Source organism: Ambystoma mexicanum, chromosome 8, assembly GCF_040938575.1.
Source record: "Ambystoma mexicanum isolate Mex_15411 chromosome 8, UKY_AmexF1_1, whole genome shotgun sequence".
In the NCBI taxonomy this organism is placed as follows: domain Eukaryota; kingdom Metazoa; phylum Chordata; class Amphibia; order Caudata; family Ambystomatidae; genus Ambystoma; species Ambystoma mexicanum.
Genome location: NC_090929.1, coordinates 685,744,451 through 685,770,014, shown reverse-complemented (window position 1 = coordinate 685,770,014; position 25,564 = coordinate 685,744,451). Strand labels below are relative to the sequence as shown.

The window sequence follows — 25,564 nt, the reverse complement described above, 5'->3', positions numbered from 1 at the left end:
CCGTTCCGTGTTAGATTTATGGATCTGACGCTGCAGGGTACAGGAGAGGCGGCGGATGGAGAAAAGGTAAGTATGGGTGGTTTATGGGAGTACTGGCGGTTTAGGCGGACATGGGTTTGTTTTTTTGTACCAAGGTAGAAACGTATTTGCAGCGAAAATGACTACGGTCAATTTCGCCGTGTTTTTGTACCTCGGTCAAACAACCTAAATCCCTGAGGGATAACACTAGACTACTACACCACAAGAGTCCATTGCTGACGCTCTGTAATAACTTTCATAAGACTGGTGGCCTATCTTTAAAATTCAATTGGGTCCCCACACATCTCCAGCCGGCCTGCAATGCACTCAGTGACACAACATAACGTTCACAAACTTAATTCCTATAGAACATACAAACAATGCATTATTTATCATTCATTCAGACACAAAATTCAACACACATATGCTTGCATAGACTCTCACACACAAATGCACCCAGCACCTCCATTGACATACACTGTGTGCACACACCATTTACATGTACATATACAATAACACATGGAAATAGGAGCTCAACGTCCACTGAGAAGACCAGACTTTATCACCCAATGATACCTAAAATTTTCGTCTAAGTTGACTTGACCTAGCTGAACTATAAAGCCATGGCCGAAAGGAACAGATACACTGGAATGTCAGCAATTCCCTTGGTTTTTCCTTTCATTCAAAGGCAGAAACCATTGGTTAATGCAGTGCAGTGGGTGACCAAGTATACTTGGTATCAATTTTTAAATGCCATATATCTCCAAAACTTGGGTTCTGCACAACACCTTATATATGTACGTGCTGATAGATTGTTTCTACAAGATTCTGACTGATTAAAATGAAGGTATGTTTTCCTGTGTTCAAATGGCTCCAAGCAGTGGAATACCAAGCAGGAGAGGTGGGGGGGGCAAGCTGCCCCCCGTGGCTCTTTTAAGAGCCAGACTGGGACATTTGTCATTGGGACACCTCTCCCGTACGACACATCAAAGAGGGCGCCCAACGGTAAAGGTGTCCCGCTGGCAGGACAATGTGTGCTGAGAAATTCCTGCTCAGCATGCTCGTTGTCCTGGCAGCAGGACACCTTACCCATTCTGAATGGTAGAGGTGTCCTGCTGCCAGGGCAATATCCCAAGGAGTTCCGGGCAGCAGAGGGTCCTCGGGTGGCTCTTTATCAACAGAGCATTACAATGTGAGCGATTAAGCACTGATTGGAGGGAGGGGGTATACCATTAGAAGGGACTTTTGTCCCTTTAGAAATTTGAAAGGGAGGGAGTGATCAGAAGTGAGAAGGGTGAATAATGTTGCATGCTTTATGAAATAATGACTATGGGCCTCATTACGACCCAGGCGGTAAGTTACCGCCTGGGCCGTGACTTTACCACCATGGCGTAAACTACGTTTACGCCATGGTGGTTGGCGGATTTACCGCCCCATTCCAACCTTGGCGGGGCGGTAAATCCCCATTTTCCCATTTACCCTTCCCCATTCCCATTTTGCCCCATAGGGCATAATGGGAGTGGGGAAGGCGTTAATTACGCCACCGTAAATTACGGTGGCGTCATTAACTCCATGGTCCCTTAGCGCCATGGATTTTAACACCTGCTAAAAGCAGGTGTTAAAACCTCCATGGCGCTAAGGGACCTCGTACTCAGGCGGTAAGGGTCGGCGCTGTTTACGCCGCCGTAAACCCCTTACCGCCTGAGTCGTAATGAGGCCCTATGGCTTTAAAACCCAAGGGGGATTTGTTAGGCTCACATTAATCTACATGCTGCTATTGTGAATTTGCATGCAGAATGGGGGGAGTAAAACTAAAGTCATATTCCCATTGCCCAACATATTTCTATGACAATGTATATAGTGTATGGTTAGTATACTATGAAAGGCTAGTTTATTATGTAATGTGGTTTGCTTCCAAGGCATTGCTATACATTATTAGTTAGGCACATGAAATGTAAAGCAAAACCTTAATAAATATCTATATCAACTAAACCTGGAAAGATGTGCACGGTCGCTTAAATTGTCCACATCCCAGTTTCACCATTTAACCAAGTGTGTGATCCTGAGCAAATCATTTAATCACACTGTGATTTATCTGCAGCTCTGCAAGTGACTCTGATTCACTTCAAAGCGTATGTTAATGTATCATGGTATTATAATGGAAAAGCCTAATGCCTATGGAGGTGCTCCACATATAACAAAAGTGCAATTTAGGTATTTTGCACCACAAAGTTATTTGTCACTTTGCTTATTTATGGCAACTTATTCTAAAGTCGCTTCCACAGCGCCTCCAAGTATCAAAGACGGATGATGCGCCTTGCAAAGTCATTTTCTGTGAAGTCACTTGCTGCAATCCATATAATAATTAGGAAGTTTGCATGTATTCTGCCTCAGAGGGCTTGGACAGAGCTCTAATAGAAGAGTTTCCTGCATCTGGAATGATCCTGTGATTTTATTTTTGTTGTTGTGTGTTAAAATGCATCTTCCACTAACGTTACCAAGAAAGTAGCTTGGGGCAGGGGCGGGCGGTTTGGGGGCACCAATGAGACCATGTGGAATTCCACACACTGCTTTTCATTGCTCACCCCAACCCCCACACTATCACAATGCTGGATACTCCTCTTGTTAGTTTGGTAAGTGAAGCAGTTTTTGGTGGCCTGTAACCTGAACCATGACACTCATTTACTAATATGCACCAAACCGTCCTGAAAAAGTGTCTGCAAAACTTGAAATACTTTTTGCCAGTTTGGTGAAAATTATTTTTGGGGGCAGGAGGAAAAGTTATACAGGGCTCCTAAAAGTGTGCTTTTAACACAAAATTCCATACGGTTCCTTCTGCACACCTAGAGCAAAAACTGCTTAACAAACGGTTCACCATGTTTGGAATGCGTATAGCACTCAAATTCATTTCACAGAATTTGCAGAGTGTGACAGTTTTGGGTCACAGGTTTTCTCAGCTTGACTCTTTCCACTCTTCTTGGGAGGGCGCACCTTCCGCCAACTTCTTTTTAAAATTAGGATGGTGGTGCTTAGAGGCATTGCCAAGCTGTGGCTTGCCACAGAGAATGCACCATTTGTTATTGTTAGTGTGTTCATACCTGGGGCCTTAATGTGTACTGGGAGCTCTGCTCACATTGTCCAAATGTGACACGCGCCCTCACACTAGGGTCAGCCTTCAGCCCAGCCCCCCAACAAACATACACAAACACAATTAAACATTAGTTAAAAAAAAAAAAGTACTTCTGCTCTGCTTTCAAATGCCGTCCAGGCCACGTCTCATGTTACACCGACCTAACCTCTACGCACTCACGCACCTCCAGACAGAAACCAGCAAGCTGAATGAGCTTCCTGGTTCCTGTCTGTCTGTCGCACGAACACAAAGCCAGAAAGTGATTCTCTGCGCCACGGCTGCTGACTGAGTCAGGCCAGCCAGGGTGAGGGACTGAGCCACGCAGGGCATCCCGGCCCTGAATGTGTTGCAGCGTGGCTGCCAGGCATTTCAGCATTATGAAATTAGACAGCGCAAGCCTTGCTGGGCACCCCAGCCGGGCTTGCGCTGTCCAATTACTTAATTGATGATTGTGGCCCCTCTGCTCTCCCTCCAAAAGTTGGGGGGGACAAAAAGGCATGCCACAGAAGTTGGGGGGAGGACAAAACCCTCTGTCCCCCCCTATAATTACGCCCATGCACTTAGTGTACTGAGAATGCAGGTGCTACTGCTGTGCTACTGCTAATATTCATTTGTGAGGAAGAATCTGTGTTCCACCAGAAGAACCAGACTCCCTTCTTGTACCAATCATCATAAAACAAAAGATCTTGCTAATGTTTTGAGATTTAAAAATACACAATTGCAGATTAGTTAAAGTCTTAAGAGGAGAATAGACCACTCAAATGTCCTTTGAAGGAGAGCTTGTGCTGCAAATTCGCATTCCTCGCTTTCAGAGTGGATCACTAACCACTAGCTCAGTGGCGGGCCGCCGACCGCCACTTCATCACTCAATTGCGCACAAAGCAGCCCGCACACAACTATTCTTTGGCGTACGAAGCCAAAATAAATTAGAGGGAACATTGGCCAGGGGAATGCTGAGAGTGCAAGGGAAAGAAGATCCACATGCTAAGTGTGAGGGAAGGGGCTGGTAGGGCTCAATGGGGTGCAGGCCCAGCCAGGCTAGTGCAGGGGAAGGGAGCCCGGAAGGGCAAGTCCAGGTTTAGGGGTGGGGGATCAGGGGAGATCAAGTGTAGGGGTAGACTGGTCGAGGACGGCCTGGTGCCCTATAAGAATCAGAAGGAACCAGGTAGCCAGTCAAAAAGAGGCAGAGGGAACATTAGCTGGGGAGAGGGAAGGAGGATCTTGAGAAGCTTCCGGAACATAAGGAGATCCATCTCAAGTCTTATTGGGGTAGGGAGGCCATTCCAGAGGGAGGGACCTGTGGAGCATATAGATCTACCCCACACTCTCTGCTTGGAAAAGCGTCTGATCTGCAGAGAGTTGGAGCTAGAAGACCGAAGGGCTCTAGCAGGGAGGTATTTAGGGAGAGAGAGTTGAATGCAGTGGGGTCCCAGGCCCCAAAAAGTCATGTAAATGATGTAGAGGGTCTTGGACTTGATCTTCGCAGCAACTGGGAGCCAGTCAAGAGATTTTAGGACTGGGGAGATGCTGTATCTGGGCTTGAGGCCAAGGATACGTCTTGCAGCCCTATTCTGTATTAGTTGAAGGGGCGAAGGGGGGAATTAGACAGATTGAGAAATAGGTTGTTGCAGTAGTCTGGCCTGGAGCGGACCAGAGCTCTGGAGACATTGGCCCTCATTCCGAGATTGGAGGTAGCCATAGCGCTATTTGCGCCATGGCTGCCTCCAATACCGGGTCCGGCAACGGTCTGGTTGAATGGGGACTTACCGGGTCATTCCGACCCTGGAGGACCCGGTAAGTCCCCATTCAACCAACCATTCTCCATTCCCATTGAGCCCCTACAGGGCCCCTACAGGGCTCAATGGGAATGGGGAAGGCGGTAATAACGGCCCGCAAATAGCTGGCACGTTATTAGCGCCCTAGTCCCTTAGCGGGACCCGTAAAGGACATGTGGTCAGACCACATGTCCTTTACGGTTCCCGCTAAGGGACCTAGGAATTGGCCAGTAAGGGATTACCGGCACCGGTCTCCTTACCGGTGCCCGGTATCCCTTACCGCCCAACTCATAATGACCCCCATTGAGTTTCTGGGGGAAGGTGAGTGATCAAATGATGTGTGATCAAGTCTCAGCTTCACTACTTATGTGTGATCCTGGGCCACTCATTTAATGTTATAGTACCCAACCTTTCCAAATTGTGATTTAGTTCTCAAGGAACTTTTCAAAGAAGCCCACTCATAGTTTAACTGGTTATGATATGCGCTCCTTCATGGATAAAAAAAAAGTGGCCACTGATAATTGCACAATGCAAAGCAATTTGCTTTGTTGCTCGCTTATAGCAACAACACTTGAAAACTATATCACTTCTAGGTGATCCTAGGTTTGCTAGTTATGGCAAATGAACTAGTGATTTGCCTAGGACAACAACATTATGTCAAGTGGGAACGCTGGAATTTGAGCCCCGGGTGCCATGTTCCACTGTTTGCCATTTAGCTGGAAGTTGATATATCCTCCTGTCCCATCTTTACATTTGCACCAACAGTTGTTTTACAGAAGCTGCATCAGTACACCGAGTACAATAATGCTAACTTTCAAAGCAGTCAAACCACATGTTAAATCAACTTCACAATATACATAAAATCATTATATGGGGCCACATGTGTATGATTCACTCTCAACAGGTCAACTCAATTTTAAGGTCACAATAAGGCAGAGCCAATGTTTTGCCAAGATTAACTATTTGAGGACTTGACAGACTTGGTCAAATAGACAAAGAACCTGCTTTCCTGGTAGATGTGACAGATCTGTTAACCTCTCACAGACTGTATCTGCTGAAGTTCATTAAACTTTTGTTTCAGATAATTAGGCCAGAAGTGACTAAATCATGCAAACAAGAAAGAGGTCGGAGGGGCAGTCAGGACTAAGAGGAAGGAGCAAACCTTTCTTCGCCACTACTTAGATTCATCTCTCCTGCCAAGCAACCATTTTGCATCCCAGACGGCCCTCACTTCTGGATTGGCCCAGGCTACACTGCATGAAGCCAATACTTTCTGCTATCAAAACAATTCTGTTCGATCAGATAACCACCACACCAATACTCCAAATTAGAGACTCTGGGCCTCATTACGAGTTTGGAGGCAGCCATGGAGCTATCAGCTCCATGGCTGCCTCCAAACCGGGCTCCTTTACCAGGTTCCTGCAATGAGGAATAAATGGGTCATTCCGACATAGGAGGACCCAGTAATTCCTCCTTGCAGGAACCATTCCCCATTCGAGCCTCCATAGGGCTCAATGGGAATGGGGAAGGAGGTAACAACGGGCACATTACAAGTGTCCCGTTGTTACCTCCCTCTTCCCCTCGCGGGACCCAGAAAAGACGTCTGGTTTTACCAGATGTCTGGTCCGGGTCCCGCAAAGGGAACCTTGTAATCCGTGCTACCGTAAAGAAGGGAGCCGGTCCCGTACCGGCCCCCTTCATTCCGGGAGCGCAAGGGTCGTAATGAGGCATTCTGTGTTTTATTGAACACCCAATGCGTGCTTCGACCCTCGTAGGGCGTTCTTCAGGGCCAATCTTAATTCTGTGTTTCTTCAAACGCTCATGGGTACTTTACATTCTAATCCTTGTTGGGATCACTTCCCATATCTCCATATCCTGCATGTAAGCCATCTCATATTGTTTCCACATAGCCTACTTGTTAGTGAGGCGGGATTGCTATCCCAAGTTCTAGTTCCAGACACTCCAAAATTCTCAAATCATATATGGGGATTTTAAACCCAAGAACCTGGTGGTATAGGGCTGCAATCTGCGTGACTTCTGTTTGCCACGCGGAACGCCACACTGTACCACCAGATTCTTACCACACCTCACTAACAAGAAGGATAAGTGGAAAAAACATGAGTAGGCTTACAAGCAGGATATCGGTTTAATTACCCTTAGTGAAGGATGCACTCTGATCATGAAACCTGGGCAGGGAAATATGGGGATGGATTGTTTGTAGTTAGGCTTGGCAGTTCTCCTTCAGCAAACATATGCACATCACCAACGTGATCAAACATATGTTTTGTGTGCATAACGCTGAAGTAACATCCCAATATGGATTCTAAAGATGCTTAATTTAGAAGCATTCGACCTATAGCCAAAGGTCTGCCTCGTTATACTTAAATCCTTGAGTTTTCTAGTGGATTCCTTCGTTCCAGATAGTTCAAGTTGGTGAAGTCATTGGGCCGGTCCGGAAACAACAGTCTGTTGTTTCCGGACCGGCACACTACAACTCTGTGGGCGGGTGCCGTCCGGCCCGCCAGCTTCAGACCTGCCTGGCTAGATGGCACCCGCTCGCAGAGTTCTCATGGGAGCACCGGCACCATTCTTAACAGTGCCGGTGCTCCCGTGTCCCCATTCCCATGTAGTCCTATGGGACTACATGGGAATGGGGGCTAACAGAATTCCCGGCGGCTGGCTTCCCGGCCACTGGACTTGGAATAGCCCAGTGGCACTGGGAAGTCAGGCGCCGGTAACTTTTTACGGGTCCAGCGGCAATCCGCTGGTATCACCGGCAGGGTTACCGCCGGACCCGTAATGAGGCCTATTGTGTATATTTATTAATGATTGTACAATGTATGTGACACAGGCACAGCTGCCGCGGTGTCCATTTTTTTCGGGTGCCCAGAAATGGGCAATTACCGGGTCATGACGGCCTTGGTATTTGCCCATTCCTGGGCGCCAGAAAACATTCTTCCCCATTCGAGCCCCATAGGGCTCAATGAGAATGGGGAAGTCGGATGCACCGGCACCGTTTATAACGGTGACGGTGCATCCAACATGCTGTGCTCGCGGGTGCCTTTCATTCTGCCAGGTCAGACCTGGAGGAATGAAAGGCACCCGCGAGCACAACTCAGAGTTTGCCGGTCCGGATACAACGGTACCGGCATGCTTACCGGTACTGTTGTATCCGGACTGGCAAGCTCGTAATGAGGCCCATTGTGTCATTCATATCGTGCAAGTGCAGGGGGGATCCCGTGAGTGCTGGAGATGGTGTTCATAACACAGTAAAATCTTTATATTTTAGGAGACATAGGTAAGGCTGTGCACACTTATACAGCATACGATGCAAGCATAATCACTTTTCGGGGAGGAGAAATTGGTGGGAGGTGGGCATTTATAATTTTGATAATTTTCCACGACAACAGAACCTCTTTTTCTCCTCCCCCAAGAGCAAGGAAATGGTGGTCCAGTGTCGCAAGCACATTTATTTTTATAGCTTTAGCTTTTCCCCATATTGGTCCAGCTGGACACACAACGAGTCTCTTACACTCGCACACACTCGTGTCCCCCCTCAGCACCCACCCACATGCCCGACCTGTTGGGTTGCTGACTGGAGCCTAGCCAGCCCATCGCATCGCTAACCTTTGCTAAATGCACTCACGCATTCTAAGCCTTTTGAGAATTGTCCCATACCTGGACTTCGGTCCGCTAGGGGCGTTCCCACCACAAGCGCATTGAGACCATAACAATGGGAAAAGGCGCTACATAAATGAATACTACTTCTGCTAGATACAGACAATGCCAAGCGAACACTACATTAGTTTAAAATACTTTTATTACACTTTGAAATATTAATTCTGATTAAAGCGTATACTACACCAGGTAAATCCAAGGCATGTAATCATTTTATACTAAAATGTTCAGCAATCAGAAAGTATGCTACAACCTAATGAGCATTAGCCTGATGATATGGGCTGCTCCTCACCTCTTTTGGGGGATCCCTTCTGCATCCACAAGGAATTTCTCAAAGTTCCAGCGCACATCACTCACTTTTAATGGGGACCAGTGCAGCCTGTCCGTATCCCCAATGGTGGGGTTCACAAAAGAGCAGGATTCCTAAAAGAAATGGGACATAGAGGGGCAGAGGTTTAGGCCCACTTTTAGTGGAATCAAATACATGCATTTGGACAGGAATGCTTTCATTGACATCTTGTGAGCTAGCTAATGGAGATGCCCCCAGTCACTTTTCTTTTTTTAACTCTGCAGGGCCATCAGTTTTTATTCAACCGTTCAAGGGTACTGCAGTCGTTTTTTTCTGTGTAGTTTTTCTAATTGTAGAAATGTGTGTGCTTCGTTTTTAGGTTTTGGCTCAGGTGTGGCAAATTGACAGTAGGCCTCATTATGACTCTGGCGGTAGCCATGCCGGTAAAAACGGCACAGCTGCCACTGGAGTCATTTGTTTCCCGGCGCCCAGCAATGGGGACTTACTGGGGCATTAAAGTCCCGGCGGTCCTGGTAATTCCCCATTGCCGGGCACCAGAAAAAATGACTCCCTATTCCCATTCGAGTCCCATTGGACTAAATGGGAATGGGGAGGACGGTAGCACCGGCACCATTCATGAATAGTGCCGATGCTATCGTCAAGGTCTGCAAGCGGTGCCGTTCCGGCGGCCAGTTCAAACCTGGCGGGCGGAAAGGCACCCGCTCGCAGAACTCAGAGTATGCCAGTCCGGTAACAACGTTGTCAATGGCTTACCTGCACCGTTGTTACCGTACCGGCATACTTAAAATGAGGCCCAGTGTTGCAAAAAATGAATGCTAGACGTAAGAATAGGGGGTTTGGCACGTTCCGATGGATACATCTTGGCGTGCCGGTACTTTTGGCCATCATCCCAAAAGCACAGGCCAGTGGTTCGTTTACCTTGTCTTTCAGGACTAGAATGTGTTTTAAAAGGAAACAAAACTTGAATTCCAGCAACAGAACTTCCTGAGAAATCTCTCATTAACGTGATTTATATCCAGATAATGGTATGCAGAGGCAAATACAAAACAAAGAATTACATTTTTAACAAACCCAAACCGTCTAAAAAAAAAAATTCACATTTTTTAAAACTATATATATGGAGTTGGGAATGGGAATAGTAGTTTTGGGGTGGGTGGAAATTATGAATTAAAAAAAGGGGGGCTGAGGAGGAAACCCCCAAAACAATGAACAACAAATCTTTATTTTTTGTTGTTGACATTTTTGATACATTAAAATTCAATTGTTGTTTTGTGACTCGTTAACATCACATGTTACCCTAGATAATGGGTGTAGTATTCTTTGTTAATTTTGCCTGGTGAATAAACCGACATGTTTATTTCTTCTCTCTAGATGAATATATTTTCTGCCCTTTCTAATGGCATTCAGTGATAATATGCCTGCCTTGGAGACAGGCAGCATCTTAGTCTGAGGAATTAATAATTTATAGTAGTCCATTTTTGATAGAACAAGTACTGAACTCAGTGGCAAGAAGTTCATAATTATATTTGCTGTATTAATAATAACTTGTCATTAATTAATAAATAGCTTTTATCCAAAGTGCCTTACATAGAACATTTCTATATACAATTATATTTGCTCAATCAAAATTGGTACTGATTTTATCGACCTCGGAAGGATGCGTCCACCTTACAGGGATTTGGGCCTGCAAATCACAAAATGATTGCCCCAATGAGCGCTCAACCTGCTGAGCTATCTTACTGGTAATTCATTATTTGACAAATAAGGCATCATTGTGAGTTGGGGGGTTGTGGTCAAATTGGCAGTGTTTTTCAAATTCCACCAATTTTACTCTTCTCCCAATTCTGTGTTTGGTTTGGAGGGAATAATCAAATGGAGCAGTACTGGAGGTATTACAAAATGGATTTTCATTTTGAGAATCCACCATTTCTTTTCATTTTTTACTTCCACCCCACTGGTGAAGGTACAAGTTTTAACTTGCCTCCAGAATAGTTCTAAAATTGTTTTCAGGTACTGCGGGCAGCACACGTGCTTCCCTCCAATAGAGGAAACAAACCAGTTCTTGGGGACATTGGAGCAGGTGAACATGTGGGCATCTGTGATGTCAACCCCCTTCATCTATCCTGTGTAATACACAAAAGGGCAAGATATGATCCTTTTGTCCCACTATGAATACAAGGGTAGAAATAGACACACCATTTTTTTTTTTAAATCCTGCAAGTGGTGTTGCTGGAGTGCCTCTAGTAATATTCTAGCAATACAACTACTTTATCACTGTGGAAGTGGTAACCCCTGAACTGGGTAGATTTTCAGGGATGCCACCAATGGTAGTGGTATTCATCTGCTGCAATGTTCCTGAACAAAATCTGCCTGATTGTAATGAGACTCCCAAAGTTGCATATCTATATCTAATTAAAGTCGCATTGCAGTGTCATTTTATAAGCTTACTTAGTTTTGGTGGCTTTACCTACTCCCTGAAAAAGGGTTCTCCACCTGAAATATATATGAGCATTGTATACTTTCTGTTTGGCTAAAGGGTGGAACATGGGATAGAACTTTTCTTGATCGCCTTTCTGATACATTGCTCTTTGGATGTTTCAGGCTGACCAAATATTAAAGGATCAGCGGAAGAGCCTGTGTGCACGGGCTAATGTGCGTAGAGGAAGAACATTTCAGAGTGTAAGTATATTATATGGTGTATTTTAACGGAATTTATGTAAATAGAAAGAAAATGTGTGGATCTTGCTCCTTGTACGTGGAGGAGTAGTAACTCAAACAAAATCTCACAGAATCCGTTGAAGGATCAATATAGTATATAGAGCCAATTTTTGTAGCTGCTCCTCATTGTCTTGGATTCCACTTACAGGATTTGGACTCAAATATATACAGGGTAATTCATGGAATTTCGCACAAAAGTGTCGCACGCGGCTGGGGCACAGCGTGCCCGTGTGAATGTCTGCGCCAGCGGCGTGCGAAAAAATCGATTTCCGCGCACAGCGTATTCATGGATTTTCGCATCCAAAACCAGCCGTGGCGCAGCGTGGCGCAGCGACCCTGCAGCAGCGCCAGTTAAGCCCCCAAGAACGCCCTCGCGCAAGGAAAAGCCATCAAAATCCCCAAACCAGCGCAAAGGGCTGCGCCAACCCTGGACCAGTTTACCGGACTGCCAAACAGCAAACGCCAAGCGGGGAACGTGTATTACGGGTTTCGCGGTAACACGCGATTGGCCTGGGTACGCGTATTTCAGGGGTGCGCAGGAAATTCTACACGTGATTGGGCTGGGTACGTGTATTTCAGGGGTGCGTGGGTGTTTTCAAACGCGATTGTCCTGGGTACATGTATTTCAGGGGTGCGCGAGAAGTTTTACACGCGATTGGGCCTGGGGGAGCGGTGTACGTGTATTCCAGGGGTGCGCGTGAAGTTTTATACGCGATTGTGCTGGGTACGTGTATTTCAGGGGTGCGTGGGAAGGTTTACACACGATTGGTCTAGGTACGTGTATTTCAGGGGTGCGCGGGAAGTTCTACACGCGATTGGGCTGGGTATGTGTATTTCAGGGGTGCGTGGGTGTTTTCACACGCGATTGGCCTGGGTACGTGTATTTCAGGGGTGCGCGGGAAGTTCTACACGCGATTGGCCTGGGTACGTGTATTTCAGGGGTGCGCGGGTGTTTTCCCACGCGATTGGCCTGGGTACGTGTATTTCAGTGGTGCGCGGGAAGTTTTACACGCGATTGGGCTGGGTACGTGTATTTCAGGGGTGCGCGGGTGTTTTCACACACGATTGGGCTGGGTACATGTATTTCAGGGGTGCGCGGGAAGGTTTACACGCGATTGGGCTGGGTACGTGTATTTCAGGGGTGCGCGGGAAGTTCTACACGCGATTGGGCTGGGTATGTGTATTTCAGGGGTGCATGGGAAGTTTTACATGCGATTGGGCTGGGTACGTGTATTTCAGATGTGCACGGGAAGTCCTACACGTGAATTGGCAGTGTGGGTCCTCCCAGGTGTCCCCTCTACCCCCTCCACGGACCCTGCAGCCAGCCCACACCACAGGGGACTACCCTGCACCCCTGGTCATGTCCCGCAGGCAGCCCATCCACCATGTGCATGCCCCCAGCCAAGCCACATGACACGTTTCAATATGCTCAACAACTCATGTCTCCCAGCACCCCCACCCCCCAGCAGTGCGGGGCACCTGCCAGCAGGCCCCACTCATGTCCCACTCATGTCCCCTTGCACCCCCACCCCCCAGCAGTGCGGGGCACCTGCCAGCAGGCCCCCACTCATGTCCCACTCATGTCCCCTTGCACCCCCACCCCTCAGCAGCACGGGGAACCTGCCAGCAGGCCCCCACTCATGTCCCACTCATGTCCCCTTGCACCCCCACCCCCCAGCAGTGCGGGGCACCTGCCAGCAGGCCCCCACTCATGTCCCACTCATGTCCCCTTGCACGCCCACCCCCCAGCAGTGCGGGGCACCTGCCAGCAGGCCCCCACTCATGTCCCCTTGCACCCCCACACCCCAGCAGTGCGGGGCACCTGCCAGCAGGCCCCCACTCATGTCCCACTCATGTCCCCCTGCCCCCAGGTCATGACGATCCTCAATCATGGCCCTTATTGCCAGCATACCCAGCACAAAGACCCAACCAAGTATTGCATCCACCCACATAGAAAAGGCAATTACATGATACAACCCCAATGGCAAGTATGTAAATGAACACATGTCCGTCACACACACATACACAATGGGTGAAAGTGAATGTCAAAACCCATATCATGACATGCATGAAACCAATGAGATAATACCACACATCGAAGTATGAAGAAAAAAATGTATTAATCACAACATGAATGGAATTAAAATCAAACAAACAACAATGGGAATAAAAAAAAGAAAAGCAGCATGTTCGTGAAAGAATGAAAAACAAGAAATCAAAATCCAAAGAAATCCAAAAGAAATGGTGTCCAAAGTCACAGTCCAACAAATCAAATCCAAGGCAAAAAATGATAGTGAAAACCATTGCTCCATGGTGAGAAAATAAAAAATATAAAGAGAAGAATCCAATGGTGAACTATATACAGATGAACAATCCAGGGTCCATGATCCCAACTGAAGAAATGAAACCTAACAAAAATCCTACCTACTAAAAAAATATATACGGAAACGTGGTGCATTGTCCAAGCGCAAACAAAATAAAGAAAAAACTAAAGGAAACTTAACACTAAAGAACTATTTACAAGGGCAGCGGGCTAATCTGACGGCTCACTTCTGGATGTCCCGGGCCAGGGCATCATCGAACTCCTGCTCTATGTCCCGGAAGCGGTCCTCTTCCATGTCCCCGAGGGTTCGCAGGGACGATGACATCTGGACCCCCAAGTCCCTGCAAATCGCCTCGAGGCACTCGGCCCGCCTCAGGGCCCTCGGCATGGAGTTCTCCGCCCTGACCATCGTGAGCCGTGCCTCTTCCGCCCGCTGCTGCTCCGCATCTATGGCGTGGCCCAACCGCTGCCACACGGAAGACACTTCCCGTCCCCTCCGACGTCGAAGGCCCCGAGCCATCATGGCTCCCATCTTGTTGCTGCTGCTGCTGTGCCTGTGCCTGTGCCCTGCCTCCTGCTGCCTGCACATCCTCCTCCGGCTGGGGTGCAGTTGTCGAGGTGGCCACCCCTGCTGGACGTCCGACTCCCGACTGTGGCAGGGATGTGTCCTCCACCAGCCTGGCCGCACGGTCAGAGGCAGCTCCACAGGACACCCAGCTGATACATGGGTGGGAAGATGGCACGGAGGACGACTGGCGCATAGGGGGTTCAGGTGAGGAGGGGGTCGTAGCAAGTTCAAGTAAACGGAGGATTCCGGCCTGGGTGACCTGTCCCAGTAGGCTGACGCGGTCAACGAGCCATACGAGATGACCTGAAGTCTCCTCATGAAAAGACCGCAGGTCACCTCGCATGGCCTGTTGACACGTCGCCACCACACTCAGGACAGGCTCAACCCGGTCCCGGATAGCCACGTCTGAAGGGAGAGGAAGGCCAGTTGTTGTGCGGCTATCCCCTCCCTAAAAATGGGTCTGGACGTAGGCATCCCTGCTGGTGCGAGATGATGCAGTCACAGGATCGGGGACAGGATTACACACAGGCACCTCCGCGGCGGCCTGTGCTGCCTCCTGTCCCTGTGCTGCACCACTAGCACCAGTGAAATCCCCACCTCCAGACCCCGTCTCTGTCCCTTGCACGGCCTCCTCCTCCCCCAACCCCTCACCAACCTGGATGACTCTGTGCCATCTTCCGCCGTCGGACCCTGTGGGGTCTCAGCTGCCCCTTCTGCTGCCGAGGAGTCCAACTCCGACCTCCGCCTCTTGGACCTTCCCCCAGCAGCTGCGGCCTGGGACGCGGCACCGGACTCCTCACTCCCTGACAAGATGAAACCTGGGAGGGGAGCCGGGCCTTGCGTCTCCGGCTGGTGGTGTGATCCCCGCCGCTGTGCTCCACAGCACCCTCTCCGCCCTCTTCATCAGTTGACGCTGCAGACAGGGAGAGCTAGGAGACAGGCATCAGGACACTGTACAATGGACTGATACACACATGACAGTTGCACATGAGTGGCAGTGTCAGACTTCAGACATGGCATCACAATCCCCCACACACATGGCATGTCAACTCACACACATGAGCAATTCCACAGCCATATGGAAACAGGCAGCAACATCCATACACATACAACAGCATGAGCAGCCAAAGGTGAGCCAGACATCACATGAAACACAGGTAGTGCACTAGACATGCACTCACGCCACCATACACCTCCACCAACTGTCGCAGTGATGAGATTTGCATCCATGTCACATCGGGCAATCAGTCTTCTGCATATCAGCGTCCCAAGCATCCATGTTGCATCACTGTTGCACCCTTGTCAGATACACACACATGCACATGTACACGGTGCAGATACATGCAGCTGGAACCGACATCCATGTGTCACACCACAACCATGACAACTTACATACACAGTCATTCAAACATGTGTGCTCAGACATCTGCATTTGCCATGCAAGCTTACACACACATGCACCATCCATGTGTCTCACACAAGAGAGAACTCGCATGTGTTAGCCCCACGGCCCTGTACATACACATCCATACATGGCCCTCCAAAAACACATGTGCAACCTGCACACTACAGGCACACCACCACACGCACAGCTTACAATCAGCATGCATGTACACTTACAGCTCGACTCCAGACGGGTCTGCCTCTCAAGGACCTGGCTGTGGAGCGCTGGGAATACGCGTTCCAGGACCCTCATCTGATGTTCCGACAGGTGGCCCAGGCGCCCCTTACCATCCGCTGGCTTCACGAGGCGCCGGGCCTTGTTGAGGGTCCTGGCCCTGAAGTCATCCCAGCGCTTCTTGACATGTTCGTAGTCGGGGACTGCCACCCCCTCCGCGTTGATGGCAGTCACGATGTCCGTCCAGATCCTGGTCCGTCCTTCCTTGTCGGCGCGCATACTTCCGAAGAGGGCATCATACTGCCCCAGGACTTGCTCCACCAGGACACCAACTTCGGTGGCACTGAAGCTGGTGGCCCTCTGCCTCTCTGGCTGGGGGTTGCCAGTGCTGCCAGATGGTATTGTGCCCGACATGGCAACCCCAGAGGCAGGAGTGGGTGGGCAACTGGGTCCTGGGGCTGGGCTGTGGAGCGATGGAATCCCAGTCGGGAGTCTTCAGTTCCAGCAGGGGTGGTCACAGCAACTGCACCCCTGGCTGATGTGCAGGCAGCAAATAGCAGGGCACGTGGGCAGCAGGCAGTCAGGCAGCAGTAGATGGCAGGTGGGAGCGTGCTCGGGGCTCTGGGGGCAGTAATTCGGCCTTCTGGGCAGGAGCGTGGTCTTCCGTGTGCATAGGCGTGGCCAGCTTGATACGGAGTGATTTGGCAGGTGAAAATTCTGCACGTCAGCGTGTGATTCCAGGAAAGGCCCTTAGCTCGTAAGCGCGTCAGCACGCATACACGATTTCATTGGACCACAGGCCCTTAGCGCGTAAGCGCGTCTGTGACGTATCACGCACGGGCGTTGTCCTGGCAGGGCTTGAAGATCCCACGTGGATTTCCATTGCTCTGTACGTGCTTTTCGTGGGGTGCGGTGCGTGTGTTTTCCAGGTGTTGGGGTTCACACGCTATTACTTCACAGCGGGTGGGTGTTGGCTACGCGTTCTTCTACACGCAAGGCAGACGGTGAGTGGTACCCTGCTCCCCCAGGCTCGATCGCGTGTAAAACCACCCGCGAGCCCCTGGAATATACGTACCAGCTCCCCCAGGCCCGATCACGTGTAAAACTTAACGCGCACCCCTGAAATACACGTACCCAGGCCAATCGCGTGTGAAACTTCTCGCGCACCCCTGAAATACACGTACCCAGGACAATCACGTGTGAAACTTCTCGCGCACCCCTGAAATACACGTACCCAGGCCAATCACGTGTGAAACATCTCGCGCACCCCTGAAATACACGTACCCAGGCCAATCGCTTGTAAAACTTCTCGCGCACCCCTGAAATACAAAATACACGTACCTCTCTCCCCCAGGCCCGATTGCGTGTTAAACTTCCCGCGAGCCCCTGAAATACACGTACCCCGCTCCCCCAGGCCCGATCGCGTGTAAAACTTCCTGCGAGCCCCTGAAATACACGTACCCCGCTCCCCCAGGCCTGATCGCTTGTTAAACTTCCCGCGAGCCCCTGAAATACACGTACCCCGCTCCCCCAGGCCCGATCGCGTGTTAAACTTCCCGCGAGCCCCTGAAATACACATACCCCGCTCCCCCAGGCCCGATCGCGTCTTAAACTTCCCACGAGCCCCTGAAATACACGTACCCCGCACCCCCAGGCCCGATCGCGTGTAAAACTTCCCGCGAGCCCCTGAAATACACGTACCCCGCTCCCCCAGGCCCGATCGCGTGTAAAACTTCCCGCGCACCCACGGAATACACGCACACGCTATTATTCACACAGCGGGTGTCCGTGTTTGTCGCATACCCCTTTGCACGTCATTTGTCCTAGAGGGCCACAGTATGGGACATTCATCAGAGCTGTGTATACGTGCTTTTTGTTAGCACACATTTTGGCGTACATTTTTTTCATGCGCAGGGACGCTACCGCCTGCTTTCGTGTGGCGGATGTGTATGGGCCTGTGCGCCTTTGCCCGTGCGCTGGTTTGCCCTATTCAATTCCATGAATACGTGTTGTAGGGGAGCATGTGGGCGTTCCGCGCACTTGCCTCCTGTACTTCCCCCGTGACGCCCACATTTTCACGAGTTGTTCCACATTCCGCGTGTCACGCCCTGTGTTCCGCCTACTTTTGTTATGTGCGCCGCGTTATGTGCACTTTCGCTGTGGCCTTAGCGCACGCCGTTAGATGACCTGTGCGCAGGGCGTGCGCCGCGCACTTTTTCTGCGCACATCCCACATTTTACTCGCGCACGGACTTCCAGGAATAGATGTGCGCTGGTTTCCCTGTGATATTCGCACTTGCACTGCGATTTTTCCAGTAGCACTGCGAATTGCACGTTTTCGCACGCGTGCGCCTATTTTTTCAGCGCACATTCATTCCATGAATCGGCCTGATAATGTTGAGGGATGTCAGAGTAATGCAATTCACGTGCAGCATGATTCGAAGTAGACATGAGATCATACAACAAAGTAAATTGAAGTCAAATAAAGTTTAAAACATAGATGAAGAATATTATTGACATAAAACAGACCAAGACATATTACAATGACTAATGGCATAAGACATAAGTACATTGAAAAAAGTAATTTATTTTGTTAGAGAAATAGTGCTTAATCAAATGAATTTCTGTTTATGTTTTTTTTTAGACTGACTGCCAAGGCTTCAAGATCCATTCATCTCTAGCACAAAGGTGAGAAAAGTCAAGTAAGTTTCAAGCTAGCATCCAGTAGTAAAGACTAACCTCAATAAGCCATATAGTTTTGGGACTAGCAACATCACTTTGCTTTTTTAATCTTGTAAGTAACATTTAACTTATCATCGAACCAATCAGTTCAGGTCGTAAAGTTACTAAATATTTGTAGAACAGGGGTTAACATTGAAGCATGACCCCTTCCACATCATTAGGTCGCAATTTTAAAAAATATGAAACGTCTTCAAAGCCCCAAGACTTTGGTCCAACCAATCCATCCTACTGATCAGGACTGTGAAAAGGTCCAGCTGGCCTTCACCAACAAACTCCAAACACCCCACGATAGAATAAAAAAGGACTTTAAACCTGATGTGTTTCTTCTCTCCCCATCTCCTACTCTGTCCAAATAACAAGAAGGACAAGGTACATTTTCCTTTAAACATATCTTAGAGCAAGATATGGATTGAATGTTGTCCTCAATGAACTCCCAACAAAACTGGTATTGGAACACAAAGACATCTTCACTTTTTTCTTAACTCGTTTTGACAGCTCCTCCTTTGATTACTTAACCGTTCCAGAGGCTATTAAGGTTGTCACCATCACCCCCCTGGTAAAAAAGGCCAAAAGACGCAAAATGTCTAAGGCCAACTACCAATTCTAACATCCTACTGAAAGTTTTGGATAAGGTAGCCACTAATCAACTGCAAATCACAATCCATCCTCCATAGTAAACAATCTGGATTTCGCAGAGACCACAGCACAGAGACCACTCTAATAGACTTGCAGACGAATATGCTTGAGATGATGCACCAGGGGAAGATTGGACTCCTGGTCATCCTTGATCTTTCTGCAGCTTTTTATGTGCTGGATTATAAACATCTGCTTAACACTCTCTCAGATGTCGGGAACTGTTCAATCTAATCTGTAAACTGCTTATCTAACAGACAATCTGTGGTATGCTGGTAGAGTATCTCAGCCAAGCTCTCCCCAATCCTCTGTGGGATTCCACAGGGGGCATGCATCTCGCCCACCTCATTTAATCTGTACATCAAACCTCTCTGTAGTTTATTGGGGGAAAAGTTTTTTTTTTCACAAACTTCATAGATGTCACCCAACTGAACTTTGAATACTGGATGACTAGAAATTGGCTATCTCTTAACAGAGCAAAAACTGAGCTACTTCTGTTCGGTACTGCTGCGCCTAGAGCCAAATTAGGAGCTAAATACACCTGTCTCAGTCTCAAAGGTTGTTCTATTCCTGTTGTGGGTAAAGTCAAGTCGTTGGGTGTGTTCATCAACTCCTCACTAGACTGAGAGACTGAAACGAGTTATATCTCAAGGAACTGCTATCACTACTTGAGACTAATAAGGAACATCAAAACCTACATTTCAGAGGCAAACTGTGCCTCATTTGCTCGAGCAATTATTCTCTCACGCCTGGATTAGTGCAATGCTCTGTTTTTGGGGGCTAGCAAAAAGTGTTTGTAAGAGTTAGAAATTCTTCAAAATGATGCCGTCCAGTTCATCAAGGGCATCCCTCAAACGTCAGCATATCTCTTCTGGCAGACAGTCCCTTCACTGGCTCTCTATCATGGACCGGATCCAGTTTAAGACCGCATCCATAGTGCACAAATACCTCTTTAGCAACGCACCTGTCTATTTGAAGTCCTGTATCATACTATACAAACCAGGACACAACCCACGCTCCACCAATCTGGGTCTCATAAATGACCATACATTTAAAAGAGTTATGTGCCTGGGGAGAGCCTTCCCCACACTGGCAGCAAAAACTTGGAAGTCCCTGCCCATATCTCTACGTATGGACCAAAACGAGAAAACCTTTTGAACCTCTTTAAAGACCCTTTTTTTCAGATAATTATTGCCCTCACGACCCACAGTGAAGTTGACCTCCCTCACATGTTCCCTGTTTGAGTCCTGTCTTTTGTGTTCGCCTTGTGTGTATATGCGCGCACGGATGCCCGCGGGTTCCCGGCGGTATACAAAAAAACAAATAAATAAATATTAAAGACAATTTGCCTCATTCCGAGATTGGTGGTAGTCTTGGCGCTATTTGCGCCATGACTGCCACCAATAACGGGTCCGGCACCGGTATAGTTCAATGGGGACTTACCGGTGTAGTCCGACCTTTGCGGGACCGGTAAGTTCCCATTGAAAATGCCATTCCCCATTCCCATTTGAGCCCCCATAGGACTCAATGCGAATGGGGAGGGCGCAAATAACGGGCTCGCGAATGTCAAGCCCGTTGTTTGTGCCCTGGTCCCTTAACGGGTCCCATCCACAACGGCTGGTCAGACCAGCCGTTACTTGAGAGACCCGTTAAGGGATCTTGTAGTAGGGCGGTAAGGGATTACCGCCACCGGTCTCCTTACCGGTGCCCGGTATCCCTTCCCGCCCACCTTGGAATGAGGGCCAATGAGTCTCATTACAAGTTTGGCGGTGCAGAAAAAAAGGGGTTGTTGGCTGTAACGGAATTACTGCTACATTTACTGCACTGATAAACTACGAGTTTGACCTTGAAGTTGAGGATTTACCTTCAGCATGGTGCTGGAGGTAAATCGCCCTCTTTAACGCCACAAATCGGTCAATCTACTGTGGCAGAATTACCTGCCAAAATCCCCTGTGCAACTCCAAACTCCAAAATGAGGGGTAAGCTGCCATACCACCACTTGGAATCCGGTGGTAAATCCACTGGACTGAGTGCAGGTAACAGTAACCAATGTTGGTGGTAATTCACTGGATTTACTGCCGAATTACCACCAAACTTGTGATGAGTCCAAATGAGCCGAATTACTGCCAAATTCGTTTACTGTTGCCACCACTTGGTACCATGGACTTAACATAGGATTAAGAGTGGCAGGTTAGTGGTGTTAGTCCCCATTTATGGAGTATTTAGGATTCCCTGGGAGTTTTAGCAGATTTACCGCCGGCAGTATTACCGCGCAGTAGGTCCACTGAGTTTTAGCTGTGAAATAGAAGATTTACCTGCAGCTCGTTGCTGGAGGTAAATCCTGCTCCCTACTGCCAAACTCACAAAACGGTGGTGGTGGGGTGATGCAGCAGTATAGTGGAGGTAATGCAATTACTGCCACTTTACTGCCATTTTTCCCTGCACCACCCTACTCGTAATGAGGACCAATGTGGTAATCCTAGGGACTTCACAGGAACTTTCTTATCTCAGAGAACAGTGGTTGTTCTGTCATATTGCGTGATTTATTGGCTTTCACCTTCCATTGAGAATAAAGGTCATGCGTCATCTTAAAACAAGGCATTCTGGGAAGTTTGCTACGCTATAACCACGCCCACATGTGAAGTTCAAAATATCGATTTCATTGCATCTTACTGTGCTCGTGGAATATTGCTAGTGTTTTCATATTACTTCTTTTTTTTTTATTTTATCGGTTTCTTACAAACCTTTAAAATCGTTACAAACAAAACACAAAACACAACACATAATCAGAATACGTCATCCTTTAGGAATCCCTTAGAAATACCCCTCCCAGTTATCAAACGAGTAAGCAATGCACTGTCGTTGTTACTCATCAGCCGACAATATATTCAGGCGTTTTTCAATTAACATTAGAAATCGAGTTAGTGGTAATATCAGTTTCATGTCCCATCCTTGAAACATATAGGCCAACCAGTCGTCGGCACAACGGGAGGGGTAATTTAGGCCCCAAAGCCCCAGGTGAATTGTCCTTTCTGAGCGAAGTGCCGTGCAGAATAGCACCAAATGCTTCAGGGTTTCCTTATCTTTAGCGCATAGTCTACACGTTAAGGTTGAGACTTTGTTTGTTCTCCATGACGCCAACCGCTCGTTAGTTTTAAATGCGTTCAGACTCAGCATCATGAACACTCTTCGAGCCTGTGAGTCTGGAAACATCTCGATATAGCGTTGTAGCACGTTAAATGGCCTTGTTTCAAGCGGGGCGTCCTTCATCATGGAGGCTGTGGCACGTTGTGAGCAAGTTTGCTCCCAGTCCACGCGCCAGATTTTCAGTTTGGCAGCATTCGGGTCATCATGCAGCTTATCCATGCTCATTCCGTGATCACTCAAGATCTCTTCGCATCTTTTAGACCATAATGACCCCATGCTATCATTAGCTGGCGATGGATCATGAAAGATGTCAAATTGTGGTATGTGCTCACGCTGACGAGATTTCCGAAACAAACTTATTAGGGCCCAGCATACCCTAGCATGTAGCGAGATAAGCGAGAGTTCATACCTCACACAAGATGTCGGAATTCCCCTTGGCAAAGACAAAACTTTAGACCAAAAGCAGTGCTCCAGCGATGACCATGTATCATGACTGCACCCCAAGGCGTTTTCAGCACCATATAATAACACTGGGATTACCTTTTGATGGTAAAAAGCTAGAACTGGTTTTAGTGAAAATTTCCCAAATTTTTTCTGTATGATGACCGCTTGACTAGCCAGTTGTTTGCATTTCCTTTTATTTTCAATAATCCATGATCCATCGTTGATTGATGAATTTATTAGCATTCCGAGATATTTTATGTTCTGAGTTATCTGAATGGCGTCCCGACCCAAGTGCCATCTTGGTTGTCTCAACTTGTTTTGTCTTCCGCTGTTAAGATTCTTTAACACCAAAATTTCACATTTTTTTGTGTTTATCACCAAGTGGTTAGATGCAACGTAATGGGCAACCGCATTCAGTTTCCTCTGTAGGCCGACAGGTGTTAGGTCCATAAGAACAAGATCGTCGGCGTATAACAGCCAACTTAGACGGGTTTTATCAATCTTCGGGGGAAATGATCTTACAGAGTCAATTGCCAACCCAATACCTGAGATGAATAGACTGAATATTGCGGCAGCTAAGGGACTGCCTTGTTTCACCCCTTTATAGGTTTTAATTGGGGTTTCCAGATCGATCCAACTGGATTTTTATGGAGGTTTCGGAGTGCAATTCTCGAATTGCTGCCATTAAGTCAGCTGGACAGCCCCAACTTTGTAGTTTTGACCACAAGCGAGGCCTGTCGATGGTGTCAAAGGCACTTGAGAAGTAGATAAAGGCCAAATATACCTTAGATTTAGATTTTATCGCTTCCATTTTCATCAGGTTCAGGAGTAACAAGTTTAATGAGCAGCCCACTTGCTTCACAAAGCCAGATTGTCTTTTGTCTACATGATTAGACTCAATTGCCCAGGTCACCAGTTTTTGCTGTAACATTGTGGCGTAGATTTTCCCCAGAGTATCTAGTAATGCCACTGGGCGATAGTTTTTTGGGCATGTTCTGTCCCCTTTCTTGAATATCGGGACAATAACAGCGGATTTCCAGGATTTAGGAGTCTTCTGGGTTTTACATATTCTGTCAAATAGGGTTACGCATATTGATGCCCATAGCTCAGGCTGCTGTTTAATCGTGAAGTTGGTAAGACCATCCGGTCCAGGAGCTCTAGATTTTTTTGCCTTGTTAATTATAGACAAAATCTCCTCTCTTGGAAACGTCAAATCCCATGGTTTCGAAGTTGGTTCCAATGTAGTGATGCCAGGGACTTCTGCTTTGTAGAGGGCTTCGAAGTGGTCAACCCAAGCTGCTTCCGAGACCATGCAGGACTGCAATGCCGTTTGAGGAGCTTGAAAGTTATTAATGAGTCTCCAGAAGTCACTCGAGTTTTTATTCTTTAGAGTGGCTAGCATCTGTTCTGCGTTGTTTTGCACTAGAGTATATTTATGCATTTTCAACCAGTTCTTATATTTTTGCTTCAACGCCTTTGTTTCCAATTTGCGAGTGTCAATGTCGAGAGACTTAGCTCTCCTAATGGCCGCACGCATCTTTCATTTTTGAATCAGGATCTCGAGATTGAAGTGATGGGCACGGACCAATTTGAGATTTTTTAAGCCCACTTTTGCAGTTCTGAATTGTGTCAATAGTTGATCATATTCAAGGTCAGCACTCAGTTGACAGTACTGGATCATTACACCCTTGACTTCGCTCTCCTCCAGTCTTAAACAAATTCTATTTGATTCAACCTCAAGTTTATGTGCCCATTTTGACCTTTGAGTAGGTCTAACTGTTGCAAATTTCATGAGCAACATATTGTGATCGCTATTTGCTTTTTCACAAATCGTCAGCGATTGTATCCTAGGATGCAAAGCTTCGGATACAAACAAGTAATCAATTGTTGAGGATGAATCCATACGATGCCATGTTTGAACAGATGGTATATCGCCACAGGTACTGCCATTCAACATCTGAAAGTTGCGTAGCCTCATTTCGGTTAACCATGCCTGTGCTACTAAGTTTTGGTCTGAGTTTGATTCCTTAAGTAGATCGATATTTAGATCACCACATAGAAGTATCTTTGGCAAGTCTAATGATTCCATACGGAGATCAATTAGACCTGTTATCTGATCAATTAACTCCATTTTTCCTGCCCGTAGATGGTTCCAATACAAGTTCAAGATTATGATCTTGTCCTGTGCCGAATCCTGTCCCCCAAAACTTCAATGATAGTCTCCCGAATATAGGGAGAATGATTGATGGAATTTATAACACGCCAACCTGATGCTCTTCTCACCATCGTTAAAAGGCCTGACATAGGGCGGCCAAGCTTAGACTTTATGGCCGGATTCATTACAGACTCAAAGTCCGAGGTGACTGGTAACTCACTTAGCCATGTTTCTTGTAAACACACGATTTGGAGATTGTCTAACCAGAGTGTGTTAAACAAGTGTGAGAACCCTTGAGTGTTACAG

General features: G+C 47.7%; 1 protein-coding gene across 1 annotated transcript in view; it reads right to left on the bottom strand.

Moving 5' to 3' along the window:
* The window catches only part of LOC138473649 (glutathione peroxidase 3-like), a 146,114-nt gene that overhangs the window by 28,896 nt on the left and 91,654 nt on the right, over positions 1 to 25,564 (bottom strand). The window contains exon 5 of the mRNA XM_069612175.1: positions 8,894 to 9,024. Coding sequence (XP_069468276.1) covers positions 8,894 to 9,024 — 131 coding nt within the window. The remainder of the gene's footprint in view (positions 1 to 8,893; positions 9,025 to 25,564) is intronic.